Consider the following 16,299-nt stretch of genomic DNA (forward strand, 5'->3'; position numbering starts at 1 on the left):
AGTATATGTAGCCTTGGCTGTCCTGAAACTCTGTGTAGACCAGAGTTTCTGGCCTCATACAGAGATCTGCTTCCTGGGTGTAGGATTAAATGTGTGCACCACTACACCTAGCTTGCATGAAGTGCTTTTAAATATACTACTTATTAAATTTACCAATGACTGCTGAGAATGAATGAACAGCACTTTTTGAGCTATCTTAGCACTTTGGCATCCTCTAATTAACAGAATGAGAACAACTCAATGTACTTAAATGTGGCCCCCTTTACCCCCACACGCTGCTCATGATAAGTCACTCATAGGCAGTCACTGCTCTCTAGAGCTGGTTCTGGAGTGAGAAATATAGGACCTAGATGAGTACAACCTGAAACTGGAGGTGTGTGCAAATGATCCAACTTGAGAAAGTAAACACTAAACTACTCTCCTCCTTGTGGTTTACAGCACACTGCCATGGCCACAGCTACTAAAATGGGCTTTAAAAAGAAGTGGGGAACTCTGAAGAGACTCAGAGCAATTCCTTACATGGCAGTGGCAAGAAAAGAACACACTTGGTGAGGTCTTCAGCTTCTCTGTGTAATTATGTCACCACGCTCTGAAGCTGGTGAACACAGGGAATGATTTACAGAGTACAAGGAAAGCTAAAACAGGAGTGCGATTGGAAGCCCCTTTCCTCATACTCAGTCAGAGATAGTCTGATTAACTGGTCATTCCTCAAAGATTAGAGCTGTCATTACCAAGTAAGATGGTACCTTCCCTATTTACATAAGAGACTTCATCTAAAGAGGAAAGCCAGGATCAGCAAGGATCAAATTTTGAATTTGGTTTTTGCTTGTTTGTTTGGGTATGGGGGATTTAAGGTATGGTGGGGGCAGGAGTGAGATCTCAGGGCCTCATGTTGCCCAGACTGGCCTCAAACTTAATACATAGCCAAGGATGACCTCGAACTTCTGATCCTCCTGCCTCCACCCCCCAGGTGCTTAGGTTACAGGCATGTGCCACCATTCTTGATTTTCAATCCGTAAGCAGGGCCACTGTACACAGAGTATTTGTTTTTGAGACTGTAGCCCAGGCTAACCTGGAACTCACTACAGGCAGGTGAAGATGACATTAAATACCTCATCTTCCAACCTCTACCTCCCATGCTAGAGATAGAAAACAGGGCTTCATGCATACAGAGCAGGCACTCTACCAACTGACCTACAACCCCAGCCCCAGTAAACTACTCTTTAGAACACGAGTGATGTATTAATATTATAAATTCTGCTACAACCTAAGTCTGCTATTATGTATCCCAGGATATCTATGAATTTGGCCAACATATTTGCAGATGATCAAGCCATATTGTCAAAAGATTGAACACCGGCTGGAGAGGTAGCTCAGTGGTTAAGACAGAGCACTGTTCTTACAAAAGAGCAGAGTTCAATTCCCAAGACCCATGTTAGGTAGCTCACAACTACCTGTAACTCTAGCTCCAGGGATTCTGATGCCCTCTTCTGGCCTGAACAGGTATCTGCACTCCTGTATGTATAGCCCTACAAAGACACAGACACATGGACATACACACAAATTTAAATTGTCTTTAGGGTTGAAATGCCATGAGTCTAACCCACCACACACTACAGAGCAGTATCACTCATAAAGACTAAACAAATTTCTTGAGTCAAAGAAAACAGTATTTAAGTAAAAAAAACACATTATCTCCATCCATTTGCTACCCAAGCATATCTTCTAAGATGAAAAAGCCAGAATGAAAAGTACTTAAAGTTAACTTCAATTACCTGTTACCCTTGTTCTTCTCATGTGTATACATCTAACATCAATGCCAGGAGTGATGGTGCACACTTTTAATCTCAGCACCCAGGAGTCAGAGGCAGGTAGAGATCTCTATGAGTTCAATACAACCTGGACTATATAGCAAGTTCCAGGCCAGCTGGGACCACATAGCAAGACCCTGTCCCAAAAAAATAAAACCAGGAAGAAAAAAAAAATATATATATATATTGCTTTTTTTCCCCCCTCAATCACATGGCCTGCTTTTGTGTACTCACTCTTAAAATCATGTACTTGCCAGGCCATGGTGGCGCATACCTTTAAACCCAGCACTGGGAGGTAGAGGCAGGCTCTGTGAGTTCGAGGCCAGCCTGGGCTACAGAGGAGTTCCAGGAAAGGTGCAAAGCTACACAGAGAAATCCTGTGTCTGTGTGTGTATGGGGGGTGGGGGGGATTTACTTATCCAATAACTAATCTCAGCCAAATCTTGGGCTAAACACCATTCTAAGACAGGCACAGAGCCACAATAGAGGACCAACTCATAGCTACTATACTAAGATGTTGGGACAGACATCTCTGCTCTCCAAAGTATCATTGCAAAATCCAGTTACCCCTCCCTAGACTGGTCAAAAAGCAAGGTGCGCTAGTTAAAACTGCAAAGCAGAAGTCAGCGAGACATCAGCTAATGGCTCAACTGGTTAAGATATTTGCTGCCAAGCCTGACAACCTGAGGTTGATCATGGGATTTACCTGCTGAAGGAGAGTTCATGTGCCATGGCATGCTCATACATATACTTACCAAAAAAAAAAAAAGTTATTAAAAACAAAACCAAAAAACCCCAAAAACTAGTAAAGCCTTCACTGTGCCTCTTTCAAACCCCTTCCCACCCCACCCTGCTTAGTTTTAACATAATGCAGTCATGCCAAACTTGAATCCCCATGGGGAACTGAGCCTGCACTGAACTGGACTAAGTTTAAGCTTCCCAAACAAATAGATATAATGCAACTAAGGTAAATATATCATTCTTACCGACCAAAGAAAATGAATCATATTGACAAAACAAAATTTTCTAATATGAGAGGAAAAACTATCTAGGAACTCAAACTTGACTGCATTTTAGAAATGCCTGGAATACTATCTGTAGATTTCACTATGAAAGTTGTACTTTGTTAAGTAATCAAATTTGAAAGCCACCAATGCAGGCAGGCTGGGATAAATGGTCTACTTTCCCACTGCACTATAGGAGTATGTTAGTGCTTCCTTCCAACAATATGAGATGAGATCTTCACAAATGTTTCTGCACTAACAACTGCTCTGACCTACTCAGCATACAAGGTGAGGAGTTTCTGAGCTAGCTATCAATTTAGGAGGGAAGGAATAAACCCGAACATATGGAGGGAAACAACACAAGCTTATTGCCAGAAAACAAAACTAAAGCTTTAAAATTTTATCCCAAAATCTGTTCGATGTTGGTGTCACGTAACTATCACATCCTCGGTTCTAAATACCTGAAAAGTAAGAGGCGGAGGGAAAACAACGACCTTCAGGCTGGCTTGTGAAGGGTTTTGTTTGTTTAATACATCTGAAAAGAATTCATATACAAAGAACTGAGACACAAGAAAGCATTGGTTCAGCACTGACGAATCCACAAAATTAGGACTGGGGAAGGAGATTACCTAAACATTTTTTAAAATTGGAACCTGCAAACAAAATAATCTGATAAAATCTCTATTAACACTTATGAAGAGTCATGAGACTCTTACCATTTTTCTTGAGTGAGAGAACTTCAGCCAGTTGTTCAAGGGTTCCTCACAGGCATGGAAGAAAAAAAGGGGATAGCCCTGACTGGTCCCCATATTGGTTAAGTACGCTATGCTCCCCACCCCACATGCTCATGGCTTCTTAATGAAGCAGGCCTGTAACCTCATCACCTGAAAGGAGATGGCGATCATCAGGGACCATTTGTCTTCTAGCACCATCCCTTCAGGAACCCTACGTACCAGGTCTTCAGCTGAACCTGGGGACACTACAGTGAGTTGTAAATCTATGCTGAGCATATAAGAACATGACTGACAGGGGCAAAAGAACTTTTTTTAATTAGGAACTCAATCCATTTGGTGTGTTTCAAAAGGTGCAATACTTTTTTTCATTTATCAATGAAAGAAGTTAGAAATTATCCCCCCTCCCCAAATCAGCAAATGGCAAACAAACCCCCTTGAAAGTCACAGTCACATACAGAGTGCATCCTAGAAAGAGGGGCAAGACAGCTTCCATCCACCTTCATGAGTTTCATCAAAGACTGGATCCACTCAAGGGTGGAGAGAAAAGGCAACTTTCAAGAAGGAGTATGTTATTAAACGAGGCATTTCTACACTCCTTCCTAAGAGCACCAGGTGGGGACACATTTGCTAAACTACACCTGGGGAGTGGAATGTGGAAATAATCTGTCCTTCTCCCTAAGGGCTGTCCACTGGTTAACAAATTTTAAAAAACAAGACTAAGAAACACACACCCCAAAAGGAGAGAAGAGCTGGGGTGCGGGGGACCTAAGATGCCCCAGATTACTCTCCAGAATGGAACCAGGGAGCAGCTTTGACAATTTGAATTAGTCTGTTACAAAGTCATCACAAGCATGCCTTGCTTTTAAACAAAAAAACAAAACAAAACAGTGGGGATTTTGTTGTTTTTTTTTTTTTTTTAAACAAGGAAACAAAAACTAGCACTCATCACTTTTCAGACAATACACAATTATTCAAAATTAACTATTACTGGGAGGGGGGCATACCAATGGGCCTTGTCTCACATGAGTGCATGTGGGTAGGTGCAGGGCGTTTGTCATTATTGCAGAAATGAATTTTAATTTTTAATCTTTAGTTTGATTTAAACATCTCTTTTAGTATGATGACACCACCAGCTGGGCAGAAAGGGCTCTGGAGAGGCGTTCATAGCAGCACACACCTGCGGCTCTTCTTCGGTTCTGGAGGCTCCAGGGCAGCCAATATTGCTTCATCAAACACATTCTTTAGGCCTTTCTGAAAAGGGGTAGAAAGAAGAAATGGGCAATCTGATTTTCAGTGTAACAACAGAGCTGGAGTTCATGTTTAAAACAGACAAACCCCAAAGACAGTGAGCAAACAAAGAAATATTAATAACCCTGAAACTTGACCTAACAATCTTGCTTCACCCAGTTGTCTCGTCAGGGCACAGGAGAGATTCAGCAATGCTGGCACAGATGAGCAGATACTCGTGAGTGGTCCTCTGAGTTTTTTGCAAACCAGTATGTATCACAAAGAAGCAAACAAGCACATGTCATTTGATCATTCAATGAGTTGTGTGATGTATTGCTAGAATATTGTACGTAGGAACAAGGGAAGCAGCTCTGCACTCAAATGGAGCAGCAGTCTATAAACAGAGAATACACCTGGGCAGTGGCATCCATGTCACATGAAAGGCAGGGGGTGGGCAGCAAGGGTATGGCAGCTATAAATATATTCATTTTGAACTCCCTTTATCCCACTAATTAGACAGAGCCAAGGGGATTCAAGTAAGCAGAGGTGGGTACCAGATACAAAAGTGAAGTTAGAGCCAGTCAGTGCAATAAGAATAAAGCTTCACCAGGCATTTATACAAACAATTGTATATTTTTAATTTCAAAATGTAAAGATAACCACAATTGTATGTTTCCCTCACAACAGTAAAATCAAAAGCAGGAATATATAAAGGTAGTAGCTTTACATTTCAACATCAGCAAACCTTGAGTCAACTGTTGAATGGATGCTAGGATTAGGAGATAATGTGTAACAACAATGAACTCATAAAGCAGTAGCAGATACATGGATACTGTCCCCATCCCAGAATGACAAACACTCCACCTACAGCACAAACAGCCAAAGCAAGAGCAACACAAAGTTTCACTGCACACAGGAAAACCACAGGAGAATCCTCCCTTCCCCAATACACTCTACTAGCAAGTCAACCTTTTTCATAGTTTGTCATGCAATTACAATTAACAATCAGTAATTACTGAGTAAAGTGATGTTTAGCGATACTTTGTCCATCTAGAACTAACATCCAGAAGTGTTAAAACTCTTATTTTCTCCAAGACATCATTCTTAATGCCAAACCACATTCCTTTTCGCAATAATAATTCAAACCAAAGGCTCTGAGCATCAGGCAACTCAAGCAGCAGAAAGTTAAACAAGTCTAATGTGACTACTGATCACAAAAAATATTCTAAGATATTGCATTCATGATCAAAAATGAATACAGTTTGCTCTAATGTGTTGAGTAAGAAGACGCAGAGGCTTTCAAACAGGATGGTTTTATTCCTTTGTTTTAAATGATCTTTCTACAGTAGTGGGACAGGAAGCAGCAGCAAAGAGGGGAAGGAGAAAACAGTTTAGAATATACAGCACTTCCTTTTGGGTTGAGTTTCCGGAGGCTCGAGGGCAGCTAGGATAGCCTCATCAAACACATTCTTCAGACCTCTCTACAAGACAGAGGGGAGGAGAGAGAACAGCAGCCAGGTTAGAGGATTAGAGACTAGCAGATACAATAGCAGTCTGGGTTAAGAGCTGAATTCACAGAAGCAATGTGCTTAAGGAAAGGAGATATTAGAATGTTCGTTCTTGAGTGAGAGAGTACTGAGAGGGTAGATAACTAAACAGAAATGTCACCTCAAAAAAAGTTAACTAAGCAAGGAAAAAAAACTAATGAAAAATGCAGTATGTAAACTTATAAAGAATCACATACTGAAATCTAATATTACATTTTGGTATAAAATCTCAAGAAGAAAAAATAGCTATCTAAACACAAGATAGATGTGTTGGAAAAAGTGAGATTCCAACATTACTGATGACATACATATTTTGGAAATCAATCTACTAGAATTCCAGGCTTTTGTGAATTCAGCCCCTGAATAACTGAAGGGCACAAACAGCAACTAACAGGCATGCTACATGTTTCTAGGTTCAGTGACATATCTGGATGGGATTAATCGGGATTTAGTAAGTCAGTTTCCCAGCCACTCAGGAGGATTCCCTGTGCAACAGCAGCAGCAACTGTAAGGACTTTATAAAGAATGAACCCCAGAAACAGCATGCACTTCAGGTACTCAGCAATGTTATTAGAGCAAGGAACCACCACCCATGTCATAAGGAAACAAAGAATGGGGTCTCAGAATGAGAGTCAGCAAGCAGTCCGATGCTTTCAGATGTCTGCATGGGTCCAGCGCATGTAGCATGGAATGAAAACAGACCATCCTGACATCTACAGGGACTAGACTACAAATACACTTACAGCTCTGCCAGAAACTCCAAGGATCCTGTGATTGGCAGCAGTGGAACTCTCGAACCCAGACAGCTCACCTACCCTTGAGGCCACAGGTTTACTACCCAGAGCAGTTTCACGTGTTCTTTAGGTCAGTTTGATCTTAAGTAAAAAATGTCCCCAAAGTTCCAGAACACAGCCCCAGTGGTGTCATCCACTGGACTACCCAGGCTGCCCTCCTTATAACCCCAGAGGAACCATACCCACACAATCCATTTAATATAAAATAAATGAGAGCAATCAAAAAATGAGATTTGAATGTTTTCTTCTTTTACCTCCTTTTTCTGGTAGAAATACCATGTAAACACTAAAGTACCTCTGCTATCTGTCCACACATCTGTATGAACGCTCACAGGCAAGTAAGAAGAAACGAGACGGTGGGAGGAAAATACTTGCAAGGACTATAAACAAAGGGAAGAGAACTGCTAGAAAGTAGGGTATACCCCACTGAAGAAGAATTCCTAGCCAGGTGAAGTGGCTTAATCCCAGCACTCAGGAGGCAGAGAGGAGACTCTGAGCTTGAAGCCAGCCTGGGCTACAGAGTGAAACCTGTCCCAAAAAAATTTTTTTAACAATCAAAACAGCAATCCTTTCTTGTGTAATTACTTCGGGAAAAGATCAACAAATACTTTAAGAAACAAGGCCAATCTTGGCTTTTCTAGTACCTTGTTATATAAAACTTTTAGTTATAGAGGAGTCAACAAACAGAACCTGAAGTTTAAACTTCTACACAAACCCACAAACCCCCCCCCTTTCTATCTTTTACCTCTCTGACTTCTCCTAACTTCAGAATCTGGAAAGAAAAATGTTCCTCCTAAGAAACTTCCACATACTTCCAGTTCTAAGTAACTTGATAATCTGCTCACACTGTGGAAATCTTACATGAAGTATCCAACTGTCTAAAATAAGCTTCACCAGTGACCTAAAACTGGTCCACATGGCCTACTTGCCTCTCCTTCCCCAAAGGAACCCATATCTGAGGAACAAAGAGCATACCACAGATACATGCTGTCAGGTTCCACACACTTCTTACTAGACACACACCTCATGCCTGCCTTCACTTCTCAAGGGATGGTACTAGAACACTATTTGGTTATTGTCTCAGTCTGTACTCTGTGAAAAGGTTAAGTTTTTATGAATTTTTAAATATTTGCCTCTACAATAAGATCAACTACTAAACTGGGCTGGGGGATGTGGAACTAAGAAATTGTGCCTTCAAGTTACCCTACAGAAATCTGGTTAAGTACAAAAGCTTTACACTTAAATACAAAATCAAACAAAAAGCTGGGAGTTTAAATTATGCATCTGGTCTTATATACACTGAATTCCTCATAAAAATCTAAGTATGCATAATTATACATATATCACTGATAAAAACATTTGATCAAGAACCCAACAGTATTAAAAATGACCAATAGCTGAAAAAGCACAATGAATATAATTGGATTTAATAATATATTAGTAACCTCTATTTTAATTAGGTATGTAAATCAGTGAGTCCAATGCTAATTATTTCCCAATTCTTTCCTTTGTTCCTAGAACCACACTCAAAACCAGGAATGGACAATGTATGGTTAGTAACTATCAACTTAACAGAATCCAGATATATCTGGGAAATAGCCTCTGGGTATGCTTGTGGAGGATGAACTTAATTACATTAACTGATGTGGGCAGACCCTTCTTAAATGTGGGTGGAACCATTCCCTGGACAGAGAAGTTGAAACTCAATAAGGACAAAGTAGCTAAGCACTAACTAGCACACTCATTTGTTCTGTCTCTTGACTGGATGCATGTGAGCAGCTGCTTAAGTTCCTGCACCTTGGCTTCCGCCATAATGAACTGTACTTTACCCTGTGAGCCAGAAGAAACCTTTCTCCTGTATGTTGCTTTGATCAAGGTATTTTGCTAGAACAAGAAGAAAAGGAACTAAGACACAATGCTCTAAAGCCTCAGAAGACTGAAATGCACAAGCATGTTAAACTCTCAATCACTGCTCCCTGAACTTGGCTCCAAGAACACTTCTAGTCACATCACTCAGAAATGTCCAGGGAAAAATTCCAAAAGGGAAATAATACCCTTCAAAACACAGGACTGGAGGTTGAAGAGATGGCTCAGTAGTTAAGAGCACTAGCTGCTCTTTCAGAGATCCTGAGCTCAATTCCCAACACTCACATGGTAGCTCACAACTATCTGTAACTGTAGTCCCACGGGATCAGATACCCTCTTCTGGTGTGCAGACATACATGCAGACAAAACAGCCATATATATAAAATAGATAAAAATAAATCATGGGGGGGGGGGGGGAACCAAAACACAGATTTGGGAGATAATATATAATAAACGATTGATGACTATGGCAAAAGTAGCCCACACCTCCTTTGACTCAAAAAAGCCTCAAATATTATTATTAATTTTCTGTCCCAGTTGAATTACCCTATATCATTTGTCAGAACTAGGAAGGAAGAAAGATTTTAGTATCTAAAGACAAACAGACAGACAGACAAAAAACACACTCATCTGGACCTCATCATCTTGACTATCCAAATCATTCAACAAGAGTACAACATGGAAGAGAAACAATGCCAGACCTTTAAGAGACTAACAAGGCTCTCCATAAACAGCCCTCTCACCAAACAACATACTGAAGCCAGGCATGTTCTTCTTGGACAGCTTTGAGCACTATTACTGCTGAACACACTCTGTAAAGCCAGGCTTGGGGGTGCAATCCTGTAACCCCAGGACTGAGGAGACTGAGTCAAGACTGCCACAAATTCCACACTAGCATGGACTACATAGCAAATCACTACCTCAAGAAAAAGGGGGCTGGAGAGATGGCTCAGTGGCTAGTATAGCCTCCTACTCTTCCAGAGAACTGGGGTTACATTCCCAACACCCACTACAGGCGGTTCACAACTCCTGGAACTCCACTAAGTACAAGTTGTAAAGGTCTGGGGATATAAAGCTTAAGTAAGTTGTGAGGGTCTAAAAAAGTGATTTAAGGTGTGTACATGCAAGTTGTAAAAGTCTGAAGAAGTGACTTAAGGTATGTGAAAATGAGAAATGTTTCAGATTTCTTTCCCTCTCAATATACTATTGTTATATCAAGACTTCAAAAATTTGGGGGCTGGAGAGAGAGAGAGCTCAGCAGTTAAAGAGCAATGACCGCTCTCTCAGAGGACCCTGGTTCAATTCCCAGCACATGGCAGCTCACAACGGTCTATAACTCCAGTTCCAGAGGATCTGATATCCTTACACACAAGAGAAGCTGAAAGCTAAAAAAAAAAAAGATGCCAGGCGGTGGAGGTGCACGCCTTTAATCCCAGCACTCAGGAGGCAGAGCCAGGAGGATCTCTGTGAGTTGGAGGCCAGCCTGGTCTACAGAGCGAGATCCAAGACAGGCACCAAAACTACACAAAGAAACCCTGTCTTGGGGGGGGGGGGGGGAAGACTTCAAAAATTAGAAATTTTAATATTAATCAGCGGAGTTCTGATAAGCTATTGACCTAGACCTGGTAAAGCACTGGCTACTATTATAGTCACAGGCTCAAATTTTTTAACTTCTTTTGGTTGTTTCCTAATACAGACTTAGAAGTATTTCTCACTGTGCTGAAAACATCTTTGGCTTATAGACATTTGTTAACTGCTTTTTTCTACAAGGAGGACTTCAGTGAAGATTACAAATAGTTGTAATGCTAAAATTTTCATCTTTTTATAAACTTTAAAAAAATTCATGTAAGCTTCAGGGAGTCAAGACTTGGATCCACCTATGAGAGGTCAACCAGACTCCAAATAAGTATTCCTGTCAATCAACAGCTTAACCTTTCCTGCCTAATGCCTATCCCTGAGTGCTAGAGATGCTGTGAATGTGTTGCTCTGATTGGTTGATAAATAAAACACTGATTGGCCAGTAGCCAGGCAGGAAGTATAATGTAGGCGGGATAAGGAGAGAGGAGAATTCTGAGAGATAGAAGGCTAAGTCAGGAGATGCTGCCAGCCACCGCTGCCATGAGAAGCAAGATGTAAGGTACCAGTAAGCCACAAGCCATGTGGCAACTTATAGATGAATAGAAATGGGTTAATTTAAGATATAAGAACTAGATAGCAAGAAGTCTGAGCCATTAGGCCAAACAGTTTAAATAATGTAAGTGTCTGTGTGTTTATTTGGGTCTGAGACTGAGCGGGACTGGAGAGAACTCCAGCTACACCTGAAGATGGGCTCTCTCCTTCCTCTGGTCTGTGACTCCTTCCACCACCACCCCTTGCCCCCAACTACCAGGACCACAGGTCTGGAAGTTTCAAGTCTAAACCCAAGATAAAGATTCTCCCCTAAGCCCCCTATCTCTACCTTCTGCTCCTAGCCTCTATCTGTCCTCGCAGATTTCCAAACAACTACAGAATGCAAAGTGCTCCAAACATGCCAGCCTCAGGTGGTCCTTCAGAACCAGCAAAGCCTGGACTTGCTGAAAGCTGATGTAAACTAAACGCTGCTGACAGAATTTCTGACAGGCTCAAGCTTTGGACTAGCATTCCAGCTTCAAAGCAGCCTAGCCTCCCCTACTCCCCCAGCCTTAAACCAACATTCCAGCCTTCTTGGTCTCCGACAACAATGTCCTAATTTCAGCTAAGAAGCAGTTACAGAAGAGATTACATTGCCTCTTATCACAAACAAAAGGCTGGAACATAAGGTTCAAATTCTGGCAGTTCCCCTCCACCAAAGAAGTCAATTCCTTATCACAGGCAGAAGGGACAAGCGGCTATCTGTGGTGCTCCTTAGCTATCAAAGCACATGCCCATCTACATGTTCCCTCACTATCACAAGTACCTGTTATACATTTCAGAGTCTATGCTGGCATCCTGGCTCTTCTCACCCCACTGCTCACCCTAAACTTCTCCAGCTCAGAAGCTTCCCTCCCCACAGCTTCAACTGCTCTTTCCACTATGTCCTCTCTTGACCCCCTCTGTCTCGGTCATCTTTCTCTTTCTCACTCTACCCATCTCTCTCTTCTCATGACCAAGTCTAATCTGCTGGCCATGTTCAGCCTAGAGTTTTCTCTCTCTGCTCTGGATGCATCCAGATGCCTCTGGCTACACTCTCCCTCATAACTACAATAAAAACCTTCCTCTCAGGCATGGTCATGTTGTCAGTTTACACACTCTGCAGAACTGCACTCACAGTATACATTCACAGACATAAGTAATTTTTAAGGGAAAAAGAAAGAATAAAAGGAAAAGAGTCACTGTTATCCTAATACTCAAAAAAAAAAAAAAAAAAAAAAACCAACCAACTACAGGAAGATATGGGTTCCAGAGCCCTTACCTGTGTGAGGGCGGAGCACTCCACATACTTGACCGCCTTCAGATCCCGGGCCAGCTTTTCGGCAGTCTCTGGAGTGATAGGCTTCTGTTTGTTCTTGGCAAGTTTCTCAATAGTAGAGGGGTCATCTCTGAGATCAATTTGGGTCCCAACAAGCAAGAAAGGAGTCTTTGGACAGTGGTGAGTTATCTCAGGCACCCACTAAAAGGAAGGTTTCAAAATGCTTTTGTCAATCTGCAAGCCTCTTAAACTGTTAACAGGGCAACAGAAAGAACATCTGTACAGGGGAAAGAGTCTAACTCACCTTTTCTTTCACATTTTCAAATGAGGATGGAGAAACCACTGAAAAACATACTAGAAAAACATCTGTTTGTGGGTAACTCAGCGGTCGTAGTCTGTCATAATCCTCCTGCCCTAAAGAAAAAGTTAGGAGAAGTCAGCAACTGAAATCTGATGGCCACATGGCATTAAAATCACAGGTCTAATAAAAGGAAATTCACAGGTCAAGAGCTAAGGCAACAGCTCTTTAGTAGGTATTGAGTACCTAGCATGCACAGAGCCCTGAGTTCAACCCTATACCACATTAAAACCAGGCATGGTTGACACAAAACTATAATCTCAGCACTAGGGAGACAGAAGCAGGAAGGTTGAGTGTGCGCCAGTCTGAGCAACATGAGACCATGAGACCAGGTACCACCACCACCCCCTCAAAAAAGTCAAAGATGGATAGGGCAGAGCTAGCAAGATCACTCAGTGGATAAAGGTAGTGCCATGAGTTAGGCTACCATGCCTAACAACCTGAGTTCCATCCCCAGGAAACAGATAGTAAAAGGAAAGAACTAACTACCCTAAGTTTACCCCCTCTTGACCTTAAAAAACACATATGCTATGGCATGCACTTCCTCATAAGGAAAAAAATTTTTTAAATAAAACTTTAAAGGAAAAGAAATGGATAGTGGAACACACACCCATAAACTCAGCACTCAGGAGGCAGAGGCAGGAGAATCACAAGTTTGAGACCAGCCTGGTCTACAAAGCAAGATCTAAACCAGTCAAAATGACATAGCAAAACTCTTATTTCAAAAAACAAAGGGGGGGAGGTGGGGATAACAGCTCTGTCAATGCTTCAAGTGTACAGTTCATAGTATACTGGCCATTAGCAACAAAGCAAGTTATCTATCAAAGGTGTGACTTAGTATTATATGCTGTTTGGACAATACTCCTGAGGTAATTCTATTACATATGTCAATAACTTAAATGGCAAGGAAATTGGAGTATTATTTGCTTTTATTTTCAATTTTTAGTTCTTTATTAGTAACTCAATAAAAAAAAGTAGTAACAATAAACTACTGCTACAAGTGTGATTCAAAAAAAATTCAAATCTACTTCTGGTTATGTAACAATCACAGTGAAACCACCTAACAAAATACTAATCTCAGTAAAGCTCTTAGTGAAGACAACCTCTATCCATAATAACAATCAAACTAAGCCCAATACTTGCCATGTGCATGTTAAAGCCAATATCTGAAACTGGAAAGGCCTAAGAAAAATGAACTTGGCAAGAATCAATAGATATGTAAAAAAAGAATAAAATACTTAGGAATTAACCAGGAAAATGAAAAGGGCAAAAAGTAAAGAAGCCCCAAGAATTGGAAAGACATCCTATACTTACATGCTAGATGATCAAATATTAAGATACCGTCAATTCTACCCTACATATCCAATGGTAGAAGACCCTATTTTTTTATTTCAAAGCTTAAAAAATGGGGGTGGAGAGGGACTCAGCAGTAAAGAGCACTTGTTGCTCTTCCAGAGGACTTGGGTTTGATTCCCAGCAACCACACAGTGGTTCACAACCATCTGTAACTCCAGCTCCAGGGATCCAATGCCAGCTTCTGACCTCTGGAGGCACTAAGCATGCACATGATGTGCATACATTCATGTAGGCAAAATACCCACATACACCAAAAAATGAACAGTTCTAATTTTTAAAAACCTTACTAAAAGGCTACAGTGAGCAAAAGAATATAATACTGAGTTAAAGACAAATAGACCAAGGAAAAAGAAGAGCCAGAAATAAATAATACAAAACAATTTTGACAAGGATCCAATAGTAAATAAAAAGTACTAGGAAAACTGGGTAGTCACAAAAATAATGAAGTTGGGCCCTTATCTAATATTACACAGAAAAATTAACTCAAAATGGATCAAAGACCTAAACCTGAAAACTCTCAGAAAACCTAGAGCAGACCTTCATAGCGTCATGCCTGACAATTACTGGGGGGAGAGGAGGGCATTAATAACACCAAAAGTACAGGAACCAAAGACAAAGTAAATAGATTAGACTTCATGAAAATGTAACATTTTTATGCATCAAAAGCCAGTATCAATGAGCTGGAGAGAAGGCTCAGTGGTTAAGAGCATTGGCTGTATTTCCAGAGCACCCAGGTTCAATTCCCAATACCCACATGGAGGTTCACAACTGTCAGTAACTCCAATTCCAAGGGATCCAATGACTTCTTTTGACCTCCACAGGCCCTGCACGCACGTGGTGCACAGAAATGCATGCAAGCAAAACACCCATACACAGACAAAATTTTTTTTAATTTTTTTTTTTATATAAAGGAGTATCGAGAGAGTACATATTTATTTCTCTGTGTATCCTTGGCTGTCCTGGAACTTGCTCTGTAGACCAAGCTGACCTCAAATTCACAGAGATCTGCCTGCCTCTGCCCAGTTCTGGGATTAAAGACATGTGCCACCACCCAGCAGAACAGTATAATTTACTGGCAGGTGCTTACCTCATCTATATCAGGCCCTAGGCTCAAATCCAAACTCATCCCTCAAAAGGACTGTATCAGCACAGTAAAAAGGCAATCCAGGAGCTGGAAAGATGGTTCAGCAGTTAAGAGCACTGGCTGCTCTTCTGGAGGACTAGAATTTGGTGCCCAGCACCACATGGCAACTCACAACCATCTGTAACTCCAGTTCCAGGGGATACAACACACTCTTTTAGCTTCAACAGGCATTGCATGAATGTGGTGCAGAGACACACATGCAGGCAAAACACCCATATACATAAAATAAAAATAAAATCTGGAAAAAAAATTATAGTGATCCAGAGAATGGGAGAAATAGCCTGCAAATCCTGATCTGGATGAGAGATTATCTACAGAACTCCTAATATTCAACCAAATTACAAACAAATCCAATTCATAAAAAAGTAAAAAAAATTTTAAAAAATTTAAAAAGCCAGAGGACTCACATTTCTCCAAAGAAAATACAACCCTCACACATTATTGGCAGGAACATAAGTTGGCACAGTTCTTGAAAAGAGGCTCCTAAAATAACTAAAAACAGAATTTTCACACTATCCAGCAACTCCACTTATAGGTATACACAGCTACAAGAACTGAAAGCAGGGTCTCAAAGAAGGATTTGTAAACCTATGTTCATATCAACGTTACTGACATCAGATTAAAACAGAAGCAGTTCATAGCACCAATATTTATAATAGCTTATAACTAGAACCCAAACACATTAGCTCACATGTGGATAAACAATTATGCTGTATTCAGAGTAGGATAGTGCTTAGCAACAAAAACAAAGAACCATGATATACATGCATGGATGACTCTCACAGGATAAAGGATTCACAAGAAATCCTAGAAGAGCAAAATAGTGGGAACCTAGAAGTCCATCTGTGGCTATCAAGGTCAAGAAAAAGCTGTAAAAGCACAAGCAAAATTTTAGGATATTAAAAATTAGATGGATGGATGGATGGATAACAGATGGACAGATGGATGGGTGAGTGGGTGGGTAGGTGGCTGGATAGATATAGATATAGATGGATGGATAAAAGAGACTCATACATAAGGTAGATATATTG

General features: G+C 40.9%; 1 protein-coding gene across 4 annotated transcripts in view; it reads right to left on the reverse strand.

The window, feature by feature from the left end:
* Positions 1 to 3,321: 3,321 nt before the first annotated feature.
* The window catches only part of Cdc42 (cell division cycle 42), a 42,078-nt gene continuing 29,100 nt past the window's right edge, over positions 3,322 to 16,299 (reverse strand). For 3 of the 4 annotated variants that reach the window (XM_059255219.1, XM_059255217.1, XM_059255220.1), the window contains exons 4-6: positions 12,715 to 12,824; positions 12,414 to 12,611; positions 3,322 to 4,800 (exon numbers count right to left, since the gene is read on the reverse strand). In XM_059255219.1, coding sequence (XP_059111202.1) covers positions 4,711 to 4,800; positions 12,414 to 12,611; positions 12,715 to 12,824 — 398 coding nt within the window. In that variant the 3' untranslated portion in view covers positions 3,322 to 4,710. Of the gene's footprint in view, positions 4,801 to 6,073; positions 6,258 to 12,413; positions 12,612 to 12,714; positions 12,825 to 16,299 lie in introns of those variants that run through there. The other variant, XM_059255218.1, reaches the window with a different exon arrangement.

The sequence above is a fragment of the Peromyscus eremicus genome, chromosome 2 (genome assembly GCF_949786415.1).
Source record: "Peromyscus eremicus chromosome 2, PerEre_H2_v1, whole genome shotgun sequence".
Classification (NCBI taxonomy): domain Eukaryota; kingdom Metazoa; phylum Chordata; class Mammalia; order Rodentia; family Cricetidae; genus Peromyscus; species Peromyscus eremicus.